This window comes from Ornithodoros turicata, chromosome 1, assembly GCF_037126465.1.
Source record: "Ornithodoros turicata isolate Travis chromosome 1, ASM3712646v1, whole genome shotgun sequence".
Classification (NCBI taxonomy): domain Eukaryota; kingdom Metazoa; phylum Arthropoda; class Arachnida; order Ixodida; family Argasidae; genus Ornithodoros; species Ornithodoros turicata.
In genome coordinates this window covers 228,874,841-228,902,119 of record NC_088201.1, presented here as the reverse complement: position 1 = coordinate 228,902,119, position 27,279 = coordinate 228,874,841, and the positions used below count along the sequence as shown (strand labels likewise).

The 27,279-nt window shown below is 46.8% G+C and overlaps 1 protein-coding gene across 1 annotated transcript; it reads right to left on the bottom strand.

The window, feature by feature from the left end:
* Positions 1-1,629: 1,629 nt before the first annotated feature.
* On the bottom strand, positions 1,630-27,279 carry LOC135377129 (uncharacterized). The gene is made up of 7 exons (XM_064609437.1): positions 27,150-27,279; positions 27,033-27,085; positions 25,248-25,359; positions 24,046-24,153; positions 19,091-19,265; positions 13,148-13,318; positions 1,630-1,812 (listed from the first exon to the last, which is right to left on the bottom strand). Exons 1-7 carry the CDS (start codon positions 27,182-27,184, stop codon positions 1,759-1,761), a joined length of 708 nt encoding a protein of 235 aa, XP_064465507.1. The 5' UTR covers positions 27,185-27,279; the 3' UTR covers positions 1,630-1,758.

Sequence of the window (27,279 nt, the reverse complement as noted above, 5' to 3'; positions counted from 1 at the left end):
GTCAACTTTTCTAGCGCTATTTTGAGCGATGGGTCTGCGTTAGCCAATCGTGAGCTTCTTTCAGCCGTGACGTCGCGGAAGCTGGGGTTTGTTTTGCTTCCGATCACTCGAAGGCAACCACGACGACGACGTGGCAATGGCCACGAGGTTCATCTGCCCGTGCATCTGCCAATGTATGGCTGTTGGGTTACTATAGTTCGGTATCGCGATGACAGCATCGAATGTGTCATCCGCGTTCATTCCGCGGATACCCGACGCGGATAGTAAACAATCACGGTAGTACCGGTGCATCACGTCGCAACGAGATATCCCGTGAGTGCAGCAGGATAGCTATCTGTGCTCGGTTGTATGTGGCGTACAACTAGTACAAAATTCATGAGAAGGAACGAAAATGTCAGTGTCACCATGTTGTAACGCGGTGTTCAAGATGACGCTGGGGGCACACACAGCGCACATTGAGCGAGGCATACGATGTCCATATGCCGAGTTGTATAAGTTGAGAAACTTCAAGTGCGCTCAGGCGCCTTGTCGGACGACGGAGGGCCTAACAGTTTCGCGGTGTCGAAGGCTCGGGAGTCCACACTGGAGAGGCTAGCCTCTAATAGGTGGTTTTCAAGTGGAGAGCCGGCGCTAGGGATGTTGGGAAATATCGAAGTTCCGGTTCGATGTGTCCGCTGCGTCTGTTAGGTTTTGGTGTGTTTGGTGGGCACAAATGCGCTTGTTGAGCAGTACGAACTTCGCAAACATGTGAGGATAACGCATCTTTTACCTCTTTTCTTTACATAAAACTGCGCAGTTAATGAACAGAAAACAGAAAACGACGTCACACGCCACCAGGCTGGTGCGTATTGTTGTTTCGTTATTTTGCCCTTTTGTTGTACCGATGATTTTAACTAATGCCTGAACTACAATGAGTCCAGTGTCGCTAAAAGTGCCTTGTCTAATGTAGTCTCCTGGGCTTTGCAACGGAGCGGGCGGAGGCGTTGTTGTATACTAAGAAGGGGATACTGTAAGGGCATGCTACTTAAGATATTATATGAAAGTACAAGTGCACAGCTGGGAGATTGGAAGTGGTGTGCTGCATGCAAAAAAAAAAAGGAAGGTACGAATGACGTGTAGGAGGACGTCAAGCGCAAGTACCATGTGAAGATGATGACTAAGCCCATGATTACACTAAATCCGTCTGAAACCTTGGGTGAATTTGCAGGGTTACTACGAATACCTATCTACTAGCACACCCTCAAGGCAGAAAGTCTGCACCCTTGGTCAGATCGGCAGCTAGGACAGTGCTTTTTAATTCTACTTCTCTGGGACAGCTACTTTTGCTTAGGCAGCATGTGCAGGCAGCAATGTAACAATTGCAAACCTGTTTTTCATGAAACCAGTGTACTTTGTAAAGAAAAGAATGTTTGGCGAAGGTTGTTGAGGGAGTCGGTTGAGATTGCTGCACGTGGCAATTGTGTGAGTAAGCCATCCTTTCTTCCTGTTCCTCCTCTCCGGAAATTTTTGAATATAAAGGGCATGCTGTGTTTGAGAATTTGTTGTGTCGTCTCTTCACCCCTGTCTCGGGTTCCCTTCCTTGTTCTACGTTCTCTACAACTACGCCACACTCACTGCAGGAATTGCCTTTCACTTTATTATTTTCATTAGAAGCATTTCTCCTTACGGCGTAAGAGGGATTTCGAATGTTCAGCTGTGCGTTTGGAAATGGAACTGGCAAGCTTCAGCCCAGGACCTTGTGGTCGATATCGTCTCTTGTCATCCTCTGCGTTTCGTGTCTATGCACACGCCGAAAATGCAGATTTTTCCCTCCTGAAAGATGAACGTTGACACTATGAACTGTACAATCGCAAAGGGGTCGCGTCTCTTTATCCCAACTAAGAAAGGCTGCTGAAAGAATGTTTACATTGTTACATGTCCAACGGTATTTCATTCAAGGATCGGAGTCGGTTTTCTTTTTTTTTCTTTGTCCTGTGCGGGTTCAGTCATATTGGTGCAGTTCGGGTTTTTGGCTTTGCTTCAAGGACAACGGAAGCAAAATTTCTGAATTGCAAAAGAGGGTCCGAACGAGGTGTAAATCTTACGCAAAAATGCTCCAAAAGACAGGAGACGACATAACTGGACAAAAAAGTAGAGAAACTCCGAGTTAACATAACAAAATAACAAGGTTTACTGAGACGTTTCGTCCGCCATACGACGGACATCATCAGTGCCCAACTGGATGAGAGATTACACAACCGGTCGCTATTTCAGGAGATGGGAGTATTGTTCGGGAAGGGTCACCACGTATGTGCCAAGACTCTAGAAGATCCCTGGGTCCCCATCTTTGTTCTCTGGCCAAGGTCACCGCGTTATCGAAGCCCTAGTCAAGCAGCGTTTGCTGCTTTTTGGCGTACCTCCTCCAATTGTGCTGTAGCGCAAAAGGAAAATAAATGGAATGGAAAGTCAAAAAACAATGCCCCGTGTCCCAACAATGCTCTGTAAGCTCCGTCTTGAACCGTGTGGCGTGCGTCGCGCTCTTTATGTCCCGTTTATGTTCTTTGAAACGAGTGTTCCGTTTCCTGCCTGTCTCGCCAATGTAGCACGTACTTTGCAGACTACTCCAGAGTAGTCTTATGTTAAGTCGGAGTTTCTCTACTTTTTTGTCCAGTTGTGTAAACCTCATGTAGAATTATGGTGCCACCAGCACTTTATGAGTACGCTGTACGGATGGGCATATTTTTGACGATTACGCGCCCGCTGGGCCGCCCGCCCGACACGATCGCCCATGGAGCCCGCCCGCCGCCGCAAAGCATTGCGGGAAAATCTGAGGAGCGCGTGACGTCAGATATCCCTCGAGCTCCACGTGTGGCTACCAGGTGAACGGGATAAATACGGCCAACAACGACTCAAGATCTTCCATTCGGAGATTTCATGGAAGTCTGAAAGCGATATATCCGATGAGAGATGGGTTCGTACCTATGTCAGACGTACGCCTTCAGACGTACCCATGTTAGATGTACGCCGAAACGCCAAGTGGAGGTAAAGATTTGTGCCTTCCGTTTCCGCGAAAATACAGAAGGGGGCGCTGGTGGTGGTAGTGGTGGTGGTGGTGAAAGGGTTTGCGTTGTCGGCCTCACGTAGCTGGGCAACGTCACGACTGACAAAAGGGGGCGCTCCTTCTTTCAGCCTGATTTACTTCGCTGACAAGCCAAGGCCAATGAGCACATTCGGATTTGTTTCGAACCATTCGACAACAATATGTCTGCGCACTACTTGTCTTGTTTGAACTGTCTCCAAGTAGGCATAGACGGGTTTGCGGCGAGAACAAGTTTCCTGACTTTCGGAACCAATTGAAATATGTGAAAAAGTGAGAAAAATATAAGTGTGAAAGGGGATGAGTGAGAGAGAGAGTGATTGAATTGTCCCTTCAGGCGACGCGCCCTTGGAGGTCGCTGGAGGAGGTGTGCTAGCTTAGCTCAGTTGGTAGAGCCATGGACCGGAAATCCAGAAGATGTGGGTTCGTGTCCTACAGCTGACCAGTCTTGGGTAGTAACTCAGTTACTTTTAACTTTTAACTGTAACTAGTTACTTTGGGGGTAAGTAGTTACAGTAACTAGCTACATCTCCAGAGAAGTAGCTTTTAATTGTAGCTAGTTACTCTTTCTGTGAATGTAACTGCAAAATGTAACTAGTTACTCGAATAAATGTAGATCTTTTTTTTTTCTTTACCCTACAGTCCCCTACTTCCTGCCTTTTATCCGTAACCAGTATGTTCCCCCTTGTCTTGGGCTCTCGACCGAGCAGGGTATTCCAGCTTTGCGAACAGAAATCAGTGAAGTTAGTGACCCTTAGTTAGTTAGTGGTAGTAGTTAGTGGTATAGACTATTTTTATCGCACTTCACCCTGTCACGGTAACATTTTTTAAAAAGTAGCCTGTAATGTAAGTAAGTTACTTTCTCCCAGTAGCTGTAACTGTAACTAGTTAGTCGACCGAGAAAGTAACTACAACTGTAACTTAGTTGCTATTTTGGCAGATAAACTGCAACTGTAACTAAGTTACTTTTTAGAAGTAACTTACCCAAGACTGCAGCTGACTAATCTTTCCTGTGGCTTCCATTTTTCATCGTTAATTGATATATGAGTCATACAAAAAGTCAGATATCGGCGTAATTTTAACTACGCGTGCCTCGATTGCCAGTCGAGTGCCAACGGCCAATACAGCCACGGAAACAACCGCAGACTAGTAGGGCGTGTTTGTTCTGTAACATATCCTCGCCGAACGCGAGGTAAGGCAGCCACCAATGAGAGCAGCAAGACTCGCCCATAGAGAGAATGAGGTCACCTTCTTTCGGGTGAATTTTGTGGATCAGCCTTAGTAGTGCTGTCTTTCTAACAAACGTCAGCTGTTGTTGTGCGCTGTGTTTGTGGTGTCTATCTGTGTACCGTTCAGCCAAGGAACACTGTGTCCTCGCGTTGCCGAAAGGAAATCGGCAGCATGTTGTAGCCACAGGTAGGAAAAAATTCACGAGCATTAATACAATTTTTCTTGTCGCGAAAATCAACCTCCGATCGCAAAACAACCGCGAAATGAAAGTCAAGAGCACGACCTACTAGATTATAACGACCATGTCAGGCGTACCCCTCCCATGCGCCGCATTTTTGGAAGGCAGCGGTGGCGCTTCTGATCGTCCTTGTGATTGCTTCCTCAACTTCTACAAAACTTTGTACTTCAGCTTACCTTAGTATTTCTGTACAAGCTGTGGACTTCCACGGATGTTTAATTCTGAGGTTGATTATTATCATCATTCTACGCGTTTTCATAGGAGCTATCGCTGTCGTCTGCTACGGTTGTCGTACATACGCTTCTGCGAGTTCAGAATTCAAATTCCCATCGTCCAATCGTGCGCCAGTCTGCCAGGGCGCGTCAGTAGCGCCCCTGGCGGATCGTGCGGACAGGCACCTCATAGGGTTTGCTGATTGTGACATGGTCGTTATAATCTAGTAGGTCGTGGTCAAGGGCTCCAACAGGAGAGACAACGTGCATCGCTGTGCTACGGCAGCGCGGCGACGCTCACCAGGGGCTCAAGGACTATCCCGACATATAGCGATTTTCCTATATAGCGCTAGAAAATAGGCCGATATTCTTCTCGCAGTGCTCTATACCGCTAAAGATTAGCGCTAGCCGGAGTTGAGCTCATGTCAACTTGTCCAACGCCAATGTTAGCGCTACAATCGTGCTAGCCAATGAGAAGGCACTATTCAGCGATGACGTCGCGTAGGTCGCGGAGTTCTTTCGCTTCCGCATTTCACGGCACGGCGACCGCATTGGAACCGACGGGTCTGTCATGCAAAGTGTGTGGTAATTTTTAGTTCAGTCAGTTGATGGAACTTGTTCGTCCGCATGCTGTCGAACCCCAGAGCAGGGAAAGGTAACGGAATCGTGTTCGTTTCCGTTACCACCTTCGTTACTGGCCCTTATTTGTTTCTGTTTCAGTTTCGGTTACCACCATTGTTGCTTTCGTTTCCGTTAAGTTTCCGTTTTGGTTTTTGGTACCGCCCTACCTCCAGCTTTTTTTTCCTTCTTTCTTTTGTGAGACACCGCCGACCTTCCGCTAAATAATAGCGCTAGCGCCTAGTGAACCGTCTATTAACAGTGAGCGTTTCTGTTACCGTTTCTGTTACCTTTCCCTGCCCCAGAGGTGGCATCGTAGGAGACACCGTGAACGACCGCTAATGTTCCGCTAAATAATAGCGCTAGCGCCTAGTGAACCGCCTATTAACAATGAGCGTTTTTGTTATCGTTTCTGTTACCTTTCCCTGCCCTAGAGGTATCATTTTAGGCGACACCGGGAACGATCGCCGACCTTCCGTTAAATAATAGCGCTAGCGCCTAGTGAACCGCCTATTAACAATGAGCGTTTTTGTTACCGTTTCTGTTACCTTTTCCTGCCCCAGAGGTGTCATCGTAGGAGACACCGGGAACGACCGCCGACCTTCCGCTAAATAATAGCGCTAGCGCCTAGTGAACCGCTATTAACAATGAGCGTTTTTGCTACCGTTTCTGTCACCTTTCCCTGCCCCAGAGGTGTCATCGTAGGAGACACCGGGAACGACCGCAAACCTTCCGCTAAATAATAGCGCTGGCGCCTAGTGAACCGCCTATTAACAATGAGCGTTTTTGTTACCGTTTCTGTTACCTTTCCCTGCCCCAGAGGTGTCATCGTAGGAGATACCGGGAACGACCGCCGACATTCCGTTAAATAATAACGCTAGCGTCTAGTGAACCGTCTATTAACAATGAGCGTTTTTGTTACCGTTTCTGTTACCTTTCCCTGCCCCAGAGGTGTCATTGTAGGAGACACCGTGAACGACCGCTAATGTTCCGCTAAATAATAGCGCTAGCGCCTAGTGAACCGCCTATTAACAATGAGCGTTTTTGTTACCGTTTCTGTTACCTTTTCCTGCCCCAGAGGTGTCATCGTAGGAGACACCGGGAACGACCGCCGACCTTCCGCTAAATAATAGCGCTAGCGCCTAGTGAACCGCCTATTAACAATGAGCGTTTTTGTTACCGTTTCTGTTACCTTTCCCTGCCCCAGAGGTGTCATCGTAGGAGACACCGGGAACGACCGCAAACCTTCCGCTAAATAATAGCGCTGGCGCCTAGTGAACCGCCTATTAACAATGAGCGTTTTTGTTACCGTTTCTGTTACCTTTCCCTGCCCCAGAGGTGTCATCGTAGGAGATACCGGGAACGACCGCCGACATTCCGTTAAATAATAACGCTAGCGTCTAGTGAACCGTCTATTAACAATGAGCGTTTTTGTTACCGTTTCTGTTACCTTTCCCTGCCCCAGAGGTGTCATCGTAGGAGATACCGGGAACGACCGCCGACATTCCGTTAAATAATAACGCTAGCGTCTAGTGAACCGTCTATTAACAATGAGCGTTTTTGTTACCGTTTCTGTTACCTTTCCCTGCCCCAGAGGTGTCATTGTAGGAGACACCGTGAACGACCGCTAATGTTCCGCTAAATAATAGCGCAAGCGCCTAGTGAACCGCCTATTAACAATGAGCGTTTTTGTTATCGTTTCTGTTACCTTTCCCTGCCCTAGAGGTGTCATTGTAGGCGACACCGGGAACGATCGCCGACCTTCCGTTAAATAATAGCGCTAGCGCCTAGTGAACCGCCTATTAAAAATGAGCGTTTTTGTTACAGTTTCTGTTACCTTTCCCTGCCCCAGAGGTGTCATCGTAGGAGACACCGGGAACGACCGCCGACCTTCCGCTAAATAATAGCGCTAGCGGCTAGTGAACCGTCTATTAACAATGAGCGTTTTTGCTACCGTTTCTGTCACTTTTCCCTGCGCCAGAGGTGTCATCGTAGGAGACACCGGGAACGACCGCAAACCTTCCGCTAAATAATAGCGCTAGCGGCTAGTGAACCGCTATTAACAATGAGCGTTTTTGCTACCGTTTCTGTCACTTTTCCCTGCGCCAGAGGTGTCATCGTAGGAGACACCGGGAACGACCGCAAACCTTCCGCTAAATAATAGCGCTGGCGCCTAGTGAACCGCCTATTAACAATGAGCGTTTTTGTTACCGTTTCTGTTACCTTTCCCTGCCCCAGAGGTGTCATCGTAGGAGATACCGGGAACGACCGCCGACATTCCGTTAAATAATAACGCTAGCGTCTAGTGAACCGTCTATTAACAATGAGCGTTTTTGTTACCGTTTCTGTTACCTTTCCCTGCCCCAGAGGTGTCATCGTAGGAGACACCGGGAACGACCGCCGACCTTCCGTTAAATAATAGCGCTAGCGGCTAGTGAACCGTCTATTAACAATGAGCGTTTTCCTTACCGTTTCTGTTACCTTTCCCTGCCCCAGAGGTGTCATCGTAGCAGACACCGTTAACGACCGCAAACCTTCCGCTAAATAATAGCGCTAGCGCCTAGTGAACCGTCTATTAACAATGAGCGTCTCCGTTACCTTTCCCTGCCCCAGAGGTGTCATCAAGAGAGACACCGGGAACGACCGCCGACCTTCCGTTAAATAATAGCGCTAGCGGCTAGTGAACCGTCTATTAACAATGAGCGTTTTCCTTACCGTTTCTGTTACCTTTCCCTGCCCCAGAGGTGTCATCGTAGCAGACACCGTTAACGACCGCAAACCTTCCGCTAAATAATAGCGCTAGCGCCTAGTGAACCGTCTATTAACAATGAGCGTCTCCGTTACCTTTCCGTGCCCCAGAGGTGTCATCAAGAGAGACACCGGGAACGACCGCCGACCTTCCGTTAAATAATAGCGCTAGCGGCTAGTGAACCGTCTATTAACAATGAGCGTTTTCCTTACCGTTTCTGTTACCTTTCCCTGCCCCAGAGGTGTCATCGTAGCAGACACCGTTAACGACCGCAAACCTTCCGCTAAATAATAGCGCTAGCGCCTAGTGAACCGTCTATTAACAATGAGCGTCTCCGTTACCTTTCCCTGCCCCAGAGGTGTCATCAAGAGAGACACCGGGAACGACCGCCGACCTTCCGTTAAATAATAGCGCTAGCGCCTAGTGAACCGTCTATTAACAATGAGCATTTCTGTTACCTTTCCCTGCCCCAGAGGTGTCAACATGAGAGACACCGGGAACGACCGCCGACCTTCCGTTGCATAATAGCGCTAGCGCCTGTGAACCGCCTATTAACAATGAGCGCTGTTTTTGTTGCGCGATAATAGGGCGCTGTTATATATGTCGGAACAGGCCTTTAGAGTGCTCCACGGCCAAATTTTATATCGCGATTATGGCGGCATTTCAAGAAATATACGTAAATCGAATTCGAATCCCGCATTGTTTTCGTACACGCCGCAATATGAGGTAAAAAAGCGATAACAACCGGGCTGTTTGGTGGTACATTCTAAAACCCCAGTGCAGGGGACACAGAGAGACGAAACACAGACGAAGCACTGACTGACAAACACTTTAATGGCGGAGACAACGCTTAAGTACATAGAGCCACGAGAGGAAAGGATTATGGTAAGCTGGCCGAACACTTAAGAACCTGTTCCGGGTGCGAGCCGCATTTCAAAAAAAAAAAACGAAAGTGTTGTCGAAAAGTCATAAGTTAGGTGTTCTTCTTTATAAAGAAGCTTTGCTAATAAAACAGGCTGGCGATAGTCGTATTAGCGTGCCTTCCGTGTTGTTGACGGATAAACTTAAGCAGTTCACATTGATAACTGAAGGCCTGTTCCGACATATAGCGATTTGCTATATAGCGCTCGAAAATAGCGCGATATTTTCCTCCTCGCAGTGCTCCAAATCGCTAAAAATTAGAGCGTGGTGGAGTTGAGCTCCTGTCAACTTTTTCAGCGCTAATATTAGCACTACATTCGTGTGGCCAATGAGAAGGCCCTTCAGAGGTGACGTCGCGGAAGTCGTGGGGTTGTTTTGCTTCCGCATTTCATGGCACGGCGACGGCATTGGAACCGGTGAGTTTGTCATCCAAAATGTATGGCAATTTTCAATTTTGTCAAGTGATGGAACTTGTTCGTCCGCATGCCGTTGAATACCTGAAGCGCCATGATGGGAGAGACCGGAAACAACCACCCAACTTCCTCTAAATTATAGTGCTACCGCCGGTTTGCAAGTGAGAACCATCCGATCACACCGAGCGCTGTTTTTGTGCGCTACTTTGTAGCGCTATATTAATGCGCTGCTATATGTCGGAACAGGCCTTAACTCGAGTTCTGGTTCTCGGGGGGCGTTTTGCTTGGTGCTCCTGTTTGCGTGATAACTGTTGTGATTACAGCATAATGACCTTGGCTACCACTAGGGGTCAGTTGGGTGCAGTTGGTGTACTTAAGCGTTGTCTCTGCCATTAAAGGTGTTTGTCAGTCAGTGCTTCGTCTGTGTTTCGTCACTCCGTGTCCCCTGCACTGGCGTTTCATCGCTTTTAGAATATGAGGTAAACTGCTTTGCAGCTTATTTTCACTTCCGTCCTCGTTTAAGCGGCCAGCGGTTGGGACATTTACAGGGAGGAACCGTTACCGTTTTCGGTCCTGATTTAACCGGTTCATCTGCAGTAATTTTTCTATATCGAAGCGGGCTTACCCTCATCGTACACGGTTGTAACAGGAAGGGAGTTGCCTCAGGACAGAAGCCGCCGATATTTCGAACAGAGACTGTTCTTCTTCTGGGCACCGTCCTCATCATTGGCATGGTATTTAAAGGGTTAGGTGTGACGTGTTTAAAGGTTCATGCGAATTGTGGGTCAACAGCCCGGAGGGAAGAAAGGTTCCGTACGGGCTTCTACGGCCGGAGTGAATGGCTGCTTTGTTAGAGTGTGGAGGGGATTATGTGAACGATGTGATCTAGGCTACAGACCGGTTACAGAAAAATGGAAGGTTCACGAACACGTGGACGAAACGGGACAACAGGCAAGAATTGGCAAGTATAGCGAAAGATGAGGAGGGTAACCACCCAAGCAGCACAATGTACTGGAAGTCGAGTGCAATAGGGGTGGACGCGTAGGTGGAAGGCCTTGAACAGACTTGTAAAACTAAAGAACATTGATAAGACACATACCGGGCACCCCTATTGCACTCGACTTTCGGTACATTGTGCTGCTTGGGCACTAACCTCCTTATCTTTCGCTATACTTGCCAATTCTTGCCTGTTGTCCCGTTTCGTCCACGTGTTCGTGAACCTTCCATTTTTTCTGTAACCGGTCTGTAGCCTAGATCACAAGGTTCACATAATCCCCTCCACACTCTAACAAAGCAGCCATTCACTCCGGCCGTAGAAGCCCGTACGGAACCTTTCTTCCCTCCGGGCTGTTGACCCACAATTCGCATGAACCTTTAAACACGTCACACCTAACCCTTTAAATACCATGCCAATGATGAGGACGGTGTCCAGAAGAAGAACAGTCTCTGTTCAAAATATCGGCGGCTTCTGTCCTGAGGCAACTCCCTTCCTACATCTCTACCGGTTCGCTGGATTTGTACCCATCTACGGTTGTAACAGGTTCGGTGAGGTAAGAGGTTGTAAGAGGCTTGTGTTTTCACAGTTTCAGGCGAAAACACAGGACAAGGAACACGCACATGTCTTATTCACCTGATATTTTACTCCACTCTGGTCGTCCGCCGAAGAGGAAAGGCGAAGCGGTTTTTAGCAAAACCCGATCAGTGCCCTCTTTTTCCTCAAAAAGCTGGTGTCATGAAAGTCAAAATCTTTTACTCGCATCATACAAAAAACTAAATAGTTAAACAAATAAACAAACAAGCAAGCCGAAAAGGTCAGTCCATAGTACAATTATATCACTTCTGAATAATGTCAACCGTGTCAACGTGTCAAACGTGTGAACCGTGTCATTTTTTTTTTCTATCGGTGGAGTATGTGTTCCGTTCAGGCCAAGCAAAGAAAAAAAAGTGCTCGGGTTATTTTCGGATTCGACAGAAATTAACGTTTTTTTTTTTCTTTCGATTTTCAGTTGAGGTTGAGTCCCGGTTCGGTACCCTAATTTTATTTACACTGTGCCCCAAGCAGCAAAATGTACTGAAAGACGGGTGCAATAGGGGTGGACGGGTAGATGGAAGGCCTTGAACAGACTCGTGAAACTAAGGAATATCGATAAGACGCATACCGTCCACCCCTATTGCACTCGACTTTCAGTACATTGTGCTGCTTGGGGCTGACCGATATCTGCACACATGCCCAATGAAGTGGGCCCTGGAGTTCTACCGGCCTCCTCTTCCTCTATGCAACCCCTTACTTTTATTATCTCGCTAATCATACCATCACGTTCGCGCACACTCATAGTCATAGTCACTTGGTGAGTGGTGTTAAGACGAAGCTATAAAATGCTTCATCGTAAAATAGCCATACTGCAAAGTAATTGTGCATTCGCACTTAGGAACAGCGTGACTAATACCCGTGCCACACGTGCACTCTTCAATGATCATTGGTACCAAGCAGAGGCGGAGAGTTTTCATTTTCCCAGGGCGGGGGGGGGGGGAGGGGGGCAAGGGCGCACCGCGAAGTAAGTACTCTGGCGGGGGTGGGGGGGGGGCTTTGTTTATTAAGAAAAAAAGAAAGCAAAGGTAAGGCAGATGGATGTCGGCTTGTTATTAAAAAAAACAAGGTGAAAGGGGGAAGACAAGAGAGGCAAAGAGAAGCAAAAGAAAACAAAAAGAAGGAAAGAAAAATGAAGAACACAAAAGCTAAAGCTGAAGAATCACACACTTTGGCGGGATCCTATGATGTATGCAGAACTGGTATAGAAATAACAGGAAGGAAGAACAGAAAAAAGAGAAAAAAAACAGAGAGAACGTAAACACTGAACATGTGCAAAACTGAAGGCATTACGCCTTTGAAAACTGAGTGCAAAAGGAACAAAATGCATTGAATCATCGGTGTCTAACCCGAAATGCGCGCAATATAATGAATATGGTCAATGAGATGCAGCAGCGGGAGTTGAACCCGCTCCCAACGGATATGCGTTCCCAAGATCCTACCGTTACACCTCACTGGCAGCTGCTGGTACCTTTTCGTCTGCTTCGTTTCATTGATCTGATTGCTTTGGGCGAAATTCAGGGCTATGTGTTGTGTCATCCTCTGTTTCTTCGCCTCACCTTCTACTGTGATAATGAGTATGGTGGGCGGATACATATTTTACAAATTGCAATTGATCAGCCATTTAGTCCGCGCCATATATTGATGCTGTCCCCCAGCTGGAGGACAGCTTCGCGGTGGCGTTGAATGTAATCTACAGGAATAACCGGCTTATGAGCCACTGCCGCCAGTGATAAGGGGGGCTTTGTTGGTACCGAACTGAAAGTGTTAAAGGAGGAAAAGCTTTCGAAGCAAGAAGTACGCCCCTGTTCACTCTCCTTGCATTGTAAACAACGATCAGCATCAATATGGCGTCGGCGACCGGCAGAGCCGTGTATTGGCTCTGGCGACCGGTTGGCGACTGCAGCGCCATCTAGGGTGTAACGTGTCAACCTTTCAGGGAGCATTGGATCCAATGCTTTTTGCGAGGTTGACACGCCGCACGCTCAGTGGCGCCACGTGCGTGTTCAATAACCATTGAATTCAATGATCGTTCAAAACTGCCCCTGTGGCAGGGGTCTTAAATAAAAGGTCTTTCGACGGAGAACGAGCAGTATACTTACGCCATTTCCTCCACAGGGCTTGCCATCGAAGGCAATATTGTTGTGAAATGTAATTTGCTGCTGATTATTCGACACAGAGCAGCAGTCGAAGATACACGGTTCTTTTCTCGAGTGGGTTGCATTTCTCACTTCTGGATTCTCGTATATCTGTTTTGTAAGTGCTGTCAGTCGCTAGAACGAAACATATGTTAGGAAATAAGATGCATAACATATCCCTTTTTACAATTTGACAATTCAGAATGACACTGCACGGCAAACAAACACACTCCACGTTTTTTTTTTAATCTTATCTTACCTCCAAAAGGCAGATATTCTCAAAATTGGCTCCCGCGGACTGCCCATTGTACTGTTACACCTTCGGAATTACAGTGTTGAACGTATTCTTTCGCAGAAAGGCTGATACGAGAACATGCTCATGTCCTCGGCTTCGAACCTGCTAGTCCAACGAGGCTGGGGGCTTAATCGTTTCACACGTTCAACTTAACGGCACGAGACAGCTGAACGAGGCGTTCAGGCTAACGAAACGGGCAATTTTATCGACGCTTTGCGTGATCGCAATCTGTGCTCCTCGTGAAGTTTCTTCTTTGTGGTTATTTTGCACGTTGCGAGCGCTCACGTGTTGTGATGTCACCGCCCTGAGCGAAGAGCAGGTGGTGGTGGTGGTGGTGGTGGTGATAGGGCTTGCCGTTGTCGGCCTCACGTATGTGGGCAACGTCACGACTCACGCCCTGGGGGAATGTGCGTCCTGGGCCGACTTCTAAGGGAACTGTGCCGACATATGTCTGAAAGCGTCTGAGGAAAACCCAGGAAAAACCCCAGACAGCACAGCCGGCACCGGGATTCGAACCCGGGTACCTCCCCCGAGCGAAGAGCAGGCTGGCAGCGAGGCTGCATCTTCTCTGACCAATAGGAATGTTTCATTTGTTCCGATAGCTCGCATTCTCGTGCTCTCAGACATGCTCATTGCGTTCCAATGTTCATTCCCAGGCACGTTCGTCATCTTCTTTGTCTTCCCCTTTCAATATATGGCTCGCTAGCCGTGTGAAAATAATTAACAAACATGTACATCACTGTAAGGATAATCGTCGAGCAATACGCAAAAAATTGTAAATCATTTTCCTACCCTGACGATGGTGTCGGATGAGAAAGGTCTTAAGTATGATACGAGAACTAGTGTGTGCTGAGTTCTAGTTCAGAGACCAGAAAGGAAAGACGTAGTGGTATCAGAAGTATCAAAAGAAGAAAGAGGAGGAGGTTCTCCTCGACGTGTACACTTATTTCATTAACTTTATGTAATCTTTTCTTCAAGCATGGAAGTACAATGCGCAGCCTTACAGTCAGGCTTCATAAACAGTGCGAACAGCATTTCTTCCCGGACGGAACAACTTTACAAAATCTCTCTGGTCCAGTTGAAAGGCATCCTGACGCCTAAAATAAAATAAATTCGCAGAAATTCGCAGTGCAACAGTTTTCTAGTGAGCTTGAACAGAACGTCAGTGAACTCCATGTTATTGAATGCCCATATGATGCCATTGAATGCCATATATGAAAGCCCACCCCAAGAAAAAAAAACATATGCCACTGATACCTGCGCCATGTACTGTTGCTTTTTTATCCATGTATTCTCTCTGCTATTGCATATGCTAATACGCAGTAGTCATGTAGTACTTCCCTTGCAGGTATTAACTGGCTGCACTATAGGAAACAATCAGTGATAAAATCAAAATAGCAAGACAGCTGAGTGTGCAGTTAGGTATGCTCATCGCACATTGTCTCATGTTCCTTTTGTTGCTGATTATCTTTTTAATTCCATGTTAGCAGCGCGATCCAAGAAAATGTTATGAAACTATTCAAGACAATCGACCTCAGAAAATCCACAGAATCATTTGCTCTTCCTTTCATTGCTACATCAACACTATGTCCGCAATGTACTATTAAAGAGAACAATTCGAACACTACTATATGCATCCATTTCGCCTTTGTTGTTCATCACAACACCCGTAGCTATCAAGACGGAGTGAAGTACACGGTCACAAGTCCTCACAAACGGTGCGGAGAGCTTTTCTTGGCGGACGGAAGAACTTTACAGAATCTGTCTCGTCCAGTTGAAAGGCATCCTGACGCCATCACGTCCATGGGGCACAGTTAGCTGCTTGTGTGATCGCCCAAGCGAAGAATCACCCCGCCATCTTTCTTGGGCAGCTTCAACGTCAGCGTGTCGTTACGAATAACGAAACGAAGAAACTTATCGACGCCCTGCTGTGGCACAATCCCTGCTCCTCGTTTAGCTTCTTCGTTGAGCCTATCGTGCTCGTAACGAGCCGTTACGTGTTGTGATGTCACCGCCCTGAACAAACTACGGCTGCCAACGAGGCTGTAATCTTGTCGACCAATGAGGTTGCAATGAGCAATGAGGTTTAATTTTGTTTGGATAGCTCGCATGGTTTGTCTATGGTTTGTCTATGGCTTGTCGTTGTCACTCCTTCGTCTTCTTTCTCGTCTTCATCTGCATCTTCTCGAGAATATCTCATAGCCCTCATGTAACCACTGGTGTAAATACGATGAAAGGGGGAGCATGCCATTTTGTACACAGTCGTGGAGCAATACATGTTTGTTTCTGCAGAAATTCCGTTTCTGATAATCTCCAAATGAAGATGTTTCACATTCTAACGAGTGGGTAGACCCACTCGTTAGGCAAACGATCTTATTTGATCGTAACTGGACCGAGAGATTACGCCCCTGTCACTTCAACGAAAAGAGCGCGTCATACACCACGTGCTCGAGCTCCCGAGTGCCTCGCGCCTCGTTAGATCATGAGCCATGTAGACGATGAAGCCTGTGAGCTCGTGAACACATTCGTTAGGCAGACGACACCGTCGGTCGTTACGCGAGCAAGAGATTACGCCTTTGTCCCGTTAACGAAAAAAGCGCGTCACGTGAAACGTGCCACGTGTTCGTGTTAACGAGAGCTCCGCCCCTCGTTGGCTCGCGAACGATGGGAGTGATTAAGCACCCTGGTGAGCTTCAATTTGAGACCGAATATTTTGCTACGTCTAATTCGTCGTACATGCGTATACAGCACAATACACGTAAAACCAGGTAGATAAAAGTACGAAGCAAATGCAAACATTGTAACTAAACAAATATAAGTTACACCTTCGCTACTTTAAAGGGCTTATGAGCCCATCAGACGAAGTTCTACCAAAACAAGCCCTAACACACGGTCAAAACCAAGTGCATCCTTAGGGCGCCTAACTTTAAAGCACAGAATGACTTTTTCGGATTAAACCCGATTCCGCCCGGTTATTTCCCCCCCCCCCCGAACCATCAGACGAAGTTCTAGCAAAACAAGCCCTAACACACGGTCAAAACCAAGTGCATCCTTAGGGCGCCTAACTTTAAAGCACAGAGTGACTTTTTCGGATTAAGCCCGTTTCCGCCCGTTTATTCACCCCCGAACCATCAGACGAAGTTCTACCAAAACAAGCCCTAACACACGGTCAAAACCAAGTGCATCCTTAGGGCGCCTAACTTTAAAGCAGAGAGTGACTTTTTCGGATTAAGCCCGATTCCGCCCGGTTATTCACCCCCGAACCATCAGACGAAGTTCTGCCAAAACAAGTCCAAAAACACGGTCAAAACCAAGTGCAAACTAACACCCACGAGTGTCAACACTGTCTATCCCTTCGAGAATTACCGCTGGAAGGTCACGATCCAACAAAAAAAGAAAAGAAAAGAAAAGGACTTCATAGACAACAAGGGAAACAAAAACACCGGTAACACCCGAAGGCACAATAGTATCACCCGATTTCTCCCCTGATTCTAGATTTAAAAATAGCGCCTGATTTTCACCCCCACGAATGGATCTGAGAAAGGCGTCTAACCCGATAACGTGACTCCCTAGCTATAAGCAATCCTAAGGATGAAGTACGTTGAAATTACGAGGGATGTTTTTTACGAGGGTTTTTTTTTTTTTCGATGTCTGAATGGCCCGCAAAAATGACGGAGACGCGTTGCAAAACTATCCTCGCTCAAGCACGCTCGGTAGCCTCTGGGCAGGTCGCGCGCGCGCGCGTCGGTCACGTGATCTTTCCTGTTTTCCTCCAGCAACGAGGCAGGAAACATGTCCGCGTCTATCGTCGCGCCCGCGCCAAGAACAGAATGACGTCCTGTGTACGTCCGAGGAAAGTCATCAGCGGACAGGGGTAACATCCCCAGGACTTCCCTACCAGGTCCTCAATTTGTTAGAAATGTTTCAAAGTGAGACCCGCGTCATATCATCAGGACCTCCTATGGGAGCTACCAAATGACGCGGCTAGTACAATTCTGGGAGCAAGCAGATACCTTAGCGAATTATTTATTTCCGGAAATGAGGGCATATTTGCAGCACCCAGTCAACGTGTGTGTGTTTTGTATATATATTTAACCTCGGTCACCAGCTACCATTCGTTGTTTCGCATCTGTATTTGTTCAGCGTATTTCTCATTACAAACAATGAGTGTCACAGTTTAAAAAGCAAAAAAAAGAGAGGTACATAAAAGGCCCGTAGGCCACTAAGTCCGGGGAGATCCGCCCTGTGATTCGTTCCCTCCACGCTGAAGGTCGTCGCGCAGCCGAAAAACACTGAAGAATGAGCAAGATGTATGGCCGGAATTTCATGAGTGAAAGTAAAGTGCGGAAAATAGTGTCGACAGTTCAGAGAAGAACTTGCTCTCATCAGGAGTTGAGCTTCTCCACGATAACGCCCGTCCTCGCACCCCGACCTCTACTCAGAAACTCCTCCAGCACTTCAACTGGGAGGTGTTCAACCACCCACCGTACGGCCCGGACATGGCACTGAGTGATTTCCACCTCTTCACTCAGATGAAGCTGTGGCTAGGAGGTCACCGGTTCAGCACCAACGAGGACCCGCAGACCATAGTAACAAGATGGCTCAGTGAACTGGCGACGACCTTCTATGACCAGGGAATAGGAAATTTTGTACCATGCTACGACAAAGCATAACGGTTTTGAAATATCTTGCGAATTACCGCATTTTTTTTATTTGCTCTAGGTTCCGTTTTGAGGCTGACAGGACCTCGAAAAAGCATACCCCTCGTATGAGGAAGGTATGGTCTTTTTTCTTTCTTGCCTGTCGAAACGTTGCCCAAGCACGCGAAATCAATGACTTGCACGCGGAAAGCTTGGACGGAATCGCTCCATGACAGACTCGCCTGAGCGATGCGGGAGACATGAAAACAACACAAGACGCACGCTCAAATTGCCTACGTGTTGTGTTGTTATTTGTGTAGTATTTTTGTTGATGCGTTGTTTTCGTGTATTACCCATCGCTCATCCTTGCCTATCATGAAGTTTATCGACCAGGTAGCCCGCATCTACGTGTCTACGACGGAATCCCTCATGCTCTCACGTCGTCCGTCCAGGAACAGCTGCCCATATTCTTATTATGGCTCCCTCTCGGTGTTGCTTATTATACTTGTCAAGTGCGTACAGCGCAAAAGGACTGTGTACCTCATGCATATATTTTTACAGAGACGCAAGAATATCGAGGTAAGATAATTATTTTTCTCGAGTCTCTTAGCTGATAATACAGCCATCACTGAAAAAACTTCGATATAAAGCCCTGATGTAAGAGGGACGAATGCAGACGCCACTCCCACTCGTTTTCTCAGGACACGTGATCACTTCCACCGTCTCCTCAGTGGTGGAGAGACCTCAAGTGACGTGACCTGCTCATGAGTTTCAGTAGTCGCGTCCGATGCCTCCATTGCACGGCCAGCGCTAATACCTCAAATACACCATCACGCCATTGGAAGTCATCGTCTGTCGCCCTTATGACTTATAACGGAATGACGCCCTGAACCTACTGCGTCTCTTCTTTGTGTACGTTAACATGAAACATCATTATTCAATAAGTATTCATCTGTGTAATGGTTAACTCACACTGCAGAGGCCCCTGTTTGGTGGTTCCTTCCTCAATTCTCCAAGTTTCTTGCAATACTCGTCCTCCTTTGCAATCTTGCCTGGCAGGATGTTGTAGAAGTTCGATGAGACTGAGCTGTTGTACTTTTTGCGGAAACATTCTCTTGCCTGGCTAGCATTCTTTCGTTTGAGCTCTCTTGAGTTGCCGGAAAAATCGACACAAAATTTTTAGCGTTCAAAACGCAAAGTTCGTATACAATAAAAACAGTAACTGTGCTGAGTGTTGGAAGTCACTGAAGAGGTTAGCCAACTGTAGGACTCGAACCCGCATATTCTGGATTACCGGACCAGGGCTCCCTTAGAAGTCGCCGGGGGAGGCGTGTTAGCTTTGCTCAATGGTAGAGCCCTGGACCGGTAATCCAGAAGATGTGTGTTCAAGTCCAACGGCTGACTAAGATCTTCAGCGACTTCCTTATTTCATCTTTAATTTCTTGGTCATTTGAGGCTTTGTGCGTATTTGACCTTTTTATATGTGTTTCAGCCTCAGAACGTGTATTGTCTCAAGTAATTGCGCATTGTAAGTGTGGACAATTTAACTGAAAAGTGTTGAAGGGTTCTGAAATCACCGTTGTCTTGCGAGCATTACTTATACAGATCCGTGCAGGGTCAAGCTGTTTGCCTGAACGAAAGTGGCTGTAAAAAAAGACGACGAAGAAGTTGTGTCGCGGACCGCACGCATCTTCCATTCGATTCATGACCATTAAAGAAGCACAACGTCTGTGACCAGTTGTCCGATTGCTTAAGGTGCTGTCGCACTGGACCAACAGCCGACAAAATTTGTAGCCGACATCGAAAGACACGGTGTCCTTGCACCTGTCACACTGCACAGACCAAAGACGGGCGACGCGTCTGTCTGTCTGCCGGCCGTCACGGCTGGACGCTGTCAGCACCCGCCGCTGACAAACATGCCTGTCACACTGAACGACAGCAACATTGCTAATCGCTACTGCCGCCACCACTTGGTTCGAAGATGGCGTCCTGCACAGCAGAAGCGTATGGGAATGTGCGCCGTGGCGTTATATCTTGCGCTCGACTCGGACGACGACGATGAAACTAGTAAAAAGCCACGATCATTGTGGAGCAGGAAGTGGCTCGTGCGACGAAAAAGCATGGGATGCTACGAGAATCTCATGCTTTGTCTCCATTGTAGATATCAACGTTTTGTCATCTTCCGTTGTGAACTCCATAGCTGAGGGGCAACACGACGCGCGCAGCGAAAGCTTTCCAAAAGACAACGGTTTTCGCGAACACACCTCCGTCAGAGGCGCTGATTGTTTAAATAATAATCGCAACACCCACAACATGGATTTTTCAAAAAATATTATCTTTTCGCGCAGTGGATGTCGCATGTCGGTCATCGCATTTTCGAGCAACGATCAAACTGCTGTTGACATGTCGTCAGAGACTGTCTGCCTGCCGATTTTGTTATCGAAATCTGTCACACTGAAGCGACATTTTGTCGACTTGCGTGTCCCGCTGTCCGTCGGCGCAGTGTGACAGGTGTGCTTGGCAATACAATGTATGGTGACAACGTCTATCTTCCGTGGGCGTCGGCGCCGTGTCAGTGTCGGTGTCGTGTCGGTCCGGTGTGACAGCACCTTTACAGTGGCATTTGCCTTAGACTAACAACCTTCGTGTTTGCGTGCCTTTCGTGGCCCAAGTTTGCAGTACCGACTACCTTTCCACGAAATGATGTAATGTCACGTGAGTATCTTAGTCACGTATAGAGTCTCTTTACATATAACTAAAATATTTCGTCAAAGCCGTGAACGGGGACAGACACTCTATCTCCATGATATGATACAGAGGTTTTCAAGTGTTGCGAACATTAACTCACTAGTATATTCTTCGAGGTATGCCCCATTTGTACGAAAAAAAACAAACAAAAGAAGTGATATGACCACGCATGTGATTGCGAACCAGAGCTGAGGGAATGATATCAACCACGTGAGAGTAACAAACAGTTTGAGAGCTCGTAGTTGCCACCTACTGAATGCCGATGAAGCAATACCAGTGGTAGTGCGCGAAATCATTTTGCACCTTTATTCGCTCAAAACAGGTGTATTGTCATAAAAATACCATTTTCTATCTCGCTGATTGAAGCAGAAAGTGTAGAAAGAGCAACATTAAAGGTGTAACATCGACATACACCGCATTTTATCTCATGTCGATCATTAAGAGTGTAAAAAGAGGTGTTGAAAAAGGTGTGTACTTTCTATACACCCCTTGTACACCCCATTTGAACTTGGAATATGGTGTTGAAAATGGTGCTTTAAGTCGCGAAGGAGAAAATATATGGATTTGACATCTCCTCACATTAGGTAATCACGCTATAGACGATAACTTGAGTTAGAAACACAATATTTGGCACGGAAGGACGTCAGGAAGTTAGTTGATAAGTTTGACTCGTTGCAGGTGTACCTGTTAATTGCAAAGATACAATCCCGTTACCGGTACAGACAAGTCCTGCCACACTACGCTTAACGAACGTACCTCGACAAAATGTATTTCAGTATATGATCAATCTGGCACGCCAATATAGGCCACCGAGGGTGCCTGGGCTCGTTGCTGGCATCGCCTGAAGATCGCAGCATCGTAACGCCGCTCATTTCACGAGCACGGACAATTATACGATGCTGCGATATTCACCTCTTCTCTTACGCTTGTCCACCAGTGTTGCTTCCTTACTTTTTCTTTCTTTTTTTCTCGCTCGCTCGCTCACTCACTAACTCGCTCACAGTGTTGCCAAGGTATATCTAAACAGGTAGCGCAACTCCCATAGGCCCCTGTGTCTTCAGAATGACGCCATGATAGAGACTGTCAGCGCCATCCATCCGTTGCGCGGACTACTACGATTGTAAATAAATGGCGTCAGAGGTGACGTCAGCAGTATGTATAATAAGTAGTGCATAATTTTGCTATGGCACGTTTTCGTTAGCGCACTTCGTTTGCGTTGTATTCCCTTTTCCTCACCCGTGCAACAGTACCAGACGAGAACACAGAAAAAATAAATCGTATCAGGTTTAATGAAACATATCAATACGAAATAGATATAGTTATCACATATCTTGACAACTCCAAACAGAAGGGCACCGTGATATCACACAGAAACGAGGAAGGTTCACTTAAGCTCCATTTCTCACCTAGACCAATACGCACACGCAGTGATTAGACGTTTGCATTTATTCCCTGAGTGGCCATTGCAACAAAACATGACATCGTTGGTGCACAGCTGATTCCTGCTAACGCTCACGCTATCATGGCCGCTCGTCCCATGAATTTTTTTTGTTTTTCGCGGGACCAGCAACAGGGGATGCACTGTATTCATCGGTTCACACGTCTTAATCTTGGCCTACAGCTCCGAGATGTCAACGTCGCTACCTGTTTAACCCAAAAAAGTATACGAATTCCGCATTACAATGCACGGATACACAGATGCACGGATAAACACGCCCACTGTGACACATGCGCAGAGGAGCAGGATACGGAAACGTACTCGGGTGGTAGATGATTTCGTTTATGTGCACGGGTGGAGCAACAGAAAGTTTTTTCTACATTGAAATTATGGATAACCTATTAGTCAGTGATGGCCAGTAGTTAACTACATGTAGTTAAACGACTTGTTAAACTATCTGATTGTAGTTAAAAAGTAGTTATCAACTACTTGCAGAAATGTAGTTGCAACTACTAGTTAAACTACTATTTTAAGTAGTTAACTACAGTAGTTAGGTTACTGAAGGCGCCAACTACTTCTGATTGTGCCGCAAGCTTTACGGCACGATTGCGCTTCCGACTTTTACCTTGAGCTACTTGTTTGATGAGAACGGAGGTGCAGAGCAATTGTGTTAGTGCGTGTGTACTAAATCTTCACTTTTAATGCTTGTCTAGTGAAGCCTCATTTGCTGCGAAATAATTCTGCAACTTAGTTTATCGCGTAGGCACAGAAATAATCCTGCCGCAAGCTTTGTATGTGACGATCGTAGCAACGGCTTGAGCCAAAGTTTATTATTGCTCGTGATTAATATTTAGGTGTCCAAGAACACTACAAAGGATTGGTTTTGGTGGACAACGTTAAGTAGTTATAGATGTAGTCAAACTACATTGCAGTAGTTAAAAAAGTAGTTTTAACTACTCCCCTGAAAAGTAGTTGAACTACTAGTTAAACTACTCAATCACAAAGTAGTTAGTAGTTATAGTTAAACTACTGTAGAAGTAGTTAGTGGCCATCACTGCTATTAGTACGCACACAACCCATGCCCACGTTCTAAAGTTTTTGTGTTTACGATCGTACCTCTACTGTCAACACCCAGGATCGCTCGCGTCTCATGATGGTACCCTTGCCGATGGGTCTGATTTAGTATTCTCGCTTGTTTTCGCTACCAGTTTAGATATACCTTGGTGTTGGTAGGTCCATGATGGGTGCCTGTGGCTGGAACTTGGCCGTGTCCAGCGTGCTTGTTGTCGTACAAGCAAAACCGTCACACTGCGTGGCTCGGCACGCTGCCGCGGGAGCTTCATCCTAAGGGGTGTTTCCAATGGAATACTCCCCTTTTAAGGGTGTTCTTGTTTCTAAACACCAACTTTAAGAGTGTTTTATGAGGAATACACCTAATTAAAGGGTGTTTCAGAAACACCCCCATAAAAGGAGTGCGTCATGGGACAAGCATGTGCTTAAAAACGTGCAACATGATTTACTGTGTAGATGATTTACGCACTCTGTGACGTTTTGTTTCTGCAACATCAACTCACCAAGGCAGTGCATTACGTGTCGACCTCCACTCTTAGCTGCTGTTATCATAAACATGATAACTACAGCTATCATGAAAGTGTCAGTGCTATAATGTGGAATCTATTAAGTTATAGCGTTACTGTCAAACAGTATATTCCGCAGTACGAAGAACACGAACAACACTCACCCGAGAAAGTTTCTAATGTTATGCATAGTGCAGTTTGAGAGATAGAACAGCTTAGTCCGACCTCCCAGCCCTGAAAAGTCTGGTGTGCACGATGTTGGTGTACCCAGCCTGAAACTCAGATTAAAGGAAAAGCTGATTAATTTAAATTTAACTTTACATCGTAAATAGTCAAAAATGAATAGGTGGAGAAAAGCTCAACACGGGACAAGTCAATTACACCAGAAAACTGCTGTAGGCAGAAGCGGAGAGTTTTCATTTTTCGGGGGGGGGGGGGGGGGCAAGGGGGCACCGCGAAGTAAGTACTCTGGCCGGGGGGGGGGGGGGGACATGTTTATTAAGAAAAAAGACAACGGAAAGGTAAGCCAGATGGATGTCGGCTTGATATTCAAAAAAGAAAAGTTAAAGGGGAAGACAGAAAAGGCAAAGAAAAAAGAAAACAAACAGAAGGAAAGAAAAGGGAAAGGAAAAATGAAGAACACAAAACTAAAGCTGAAGAATCACACACTCTGGCGCGATCCTATGATGTATGCAGAACTGGTATAGAAATAAGAGGAACGAAGAACAGAAAAAAAAAACAAAAACAGAGAAAACGTGAACAGTGAACGTGTGCACAACTCAAGGCATTACCCATTTGAAAACTGAGTGCAAAAGGAACAAAATGCATTGAATCCTCGGTGTTTGACCCAAAATGCGCGCAATATAATGAATATGGTCAATGAAATGGAGCAGCGGGAGTTGAACCCGCTCCCAACGAATATGCGTTCCGAAGATCCTACCGTTACACCTCACTGGCAGCTGCTGGTACCTTTTCGACTACTTCGTTTCATTGATCTGATTGCTTTGGGCGAAATTCAGGCTATGTGTTGTGTCACCCCCTGTGTTTCTTCGCCTCACCTTCTACTGTGATTATGAGTATGGCGGGCGGATACATGTTTTACAAATTGCAAGATGCATTTTTGGACTTGGTGCCTCTTCGCTCTTTTGACCCGGGCGCGCCGAGCCCCCAAAGGTTGGTGTCAGTCTCTTAGCGAGACTTCCCGGGGGAGGCGGCGCCCCCCCCCCCTAGTTCATGTTCCGGGGGAGCAAGGGCCCCAGTGCCCCCCCGCAGTCGGTGCCTATGGCTGTGGGTACCGAATACTTCAAACACCACAGAGTTTCACATGGATGGTAAGTTGCAGACGACAATGAGACTGTTTACTCACAGGCGTGCCAGCTGGAACCCAGCGTTCGGCAAGGCATAAAAATTATTCGCAATGTCGTTGACGAGAACTACCTTTTTTTCGTCGTTACATATTCCGCCCTCCCACGTGAGACCTGAAAATAGAGAGTATTATTTTGTCGCTCAAAAAAAAATATCGCTAAGACAGCGCAGAAAGGAAAAAGAAACTCCCACGACAGCAGAATTCGCTTGCGCTAAATTCAACCTCCCCTTGTTATTTTACCAACCACCAACCAACCAACCAAACTCAGCATCCGGGATTTTTAGTCTCTCCTCTCCAGAGCTGCGCCCCATGTGACACCCTGGGATGGGAACCTTTACTTTGTTCGATTCGGTTCCGCTTCGGCTCGGCAGCAGCGCAAAATATCGGTTCCAACAGGTTTAAACCGGTAAAATGGGTTCTAACCCGTTCGAGTAAGTGAATTTTGAGCGGATTGTCGGCAGTCCGCGGTTGCTGTTTCGGACCGTTTTTGTAAATTCCATTGCACAGCTGCAACGCACCACGGAGCGAAAATATTTTGCACGGTGAATCCTGCTGGACGGCTTGACGGGCGAGGCGGGATTACGAGCGATGTTCAATATGAGCGCTCTGCCCCTGTTAGAGAGGAGCCGACGGTATTTTGAAAAGACAGCTCTCTTCCGGGTCCACAGAAGGACAGTCTCTGGAGTCAACGAGGAATCAATTTGGGGGAGTTGCATCATTAGCTACAACTGCCTTCCTGCAGGAACAAAGTCACTCACACCAGTTTAGGGACAGTGAGACTAATAGGTTGCTGAGGCATCTCACATTTGGCATTGGAGAGTAGCATCTACAGAACTGAGGAATATAGCGATGAAAGATGAAAGTCACTGAAAAGATTAGCCAGCTGAAGAGATCGAACCCACATCTTCTGGATTGCCGGTCCAGGGCTCTACCAATTGAGCTAAGCTAACACGCCTCTCCAGTGACTTTCGGGGTGCGTCATCTGATGGGACGACAAACCAGCCACTCACTCGCGCTCACCCTCCTTTCACTCTTATATTTTTGCTCACTCATACACACATTCATACGACGGAAATCGACGCAAGCGGCACCTGTTGAACAAGAGATAAACTGATGTTCTGAGGCTGGAACAACATAGAAGGGACAGATACAAACAAAGCCTTTCATCAGCCATCTTTCATCGTTGATTTCTTAGGCAATTTGAGGCTTTGTTTGTATCTGTCCCTTCTATGTTGTTCCAGCCTCAGAACATCAGTTTATCTCTTGAGGAATATAGACTTTGCACGCAGTCAAGGTACTGATGCGAGTAGTCCTGTGAGGACCGCGAGCCACCTGTGTGCATGGGCGGCATGTAGATACGGACACATAAAGAGAGTGCCGCCAGGTGAATAGGGTGAGACGGGCAACATGCGTACGGAGCGCAGTTCAGAGAAAACTGTCCTGTGCGTGAGTGCCATCTATTTGAAAAGACTGCTGGGAAACTTGAGGTGCACCTCAGAGGGCGGATCAGGTGGTACGAGTCCAAGCCATCGCATCTCAATCCTTATCGATATCTTACAAGTACCGCGGCCAAACCCAATCTGTGTCTACAGAGCTTTGTCTGGTGAGTAACAATTTCTTTTCATGCTGCTCAATAAATACTCCCTCAACTGAAATTACTGAATTACTGTTTTGAATGGTAATAATCATAATCCGTAAACATTACATTTCTATCAGCATTAATGGCAATGTCTGCGAATGCTATATCGACACCTCAACAGACAGACAACGCCGCTGGTGTCGTACCTTGAGGGCTGTATAATTTCTTGCCGTGGCTGTCTTTTGTGAAAACCTTCCGTCTGCAATATGGGGAAAATCATATTTATTATAGTACGGAACTACAAAGTACCGGATAATACTCACCCGCAAAAAACAAACACGATGTCTGACGAATTCATCTGCGGTCGTGTGCTGATAAATTTGGCGACCGAATGGAGACTTGCGTTGAAGTCCACCTCGTCGTCAACCAAGGAAAGAGCATGTGTAAACCCCG

Excerpts from the sequence above, each read along its gene's own strand:
- LOC135377129 (XM_064609437.1), bottom strand. The coding sequence starts at position 27,184 with ATGAATTCGTCAGACATCGTGTTTGTTTTTTGCGG. Across the intron at positions 19,266-24,045 it reads AACATTAGAAACTTTCTCGG|AGAGCTCAAACGAAAGAATG; the intron begins GTGAGTGTTGTT and ends CGGCAACTCAAG. Across the intron at positions 1,813-13,147 it reads AGCCCTGTGGAGGAAATGGC|GAGGGAAAAATCTGCATTTT; the intron begins GTAAGTATACTG and ends TTCATCTTTCAG.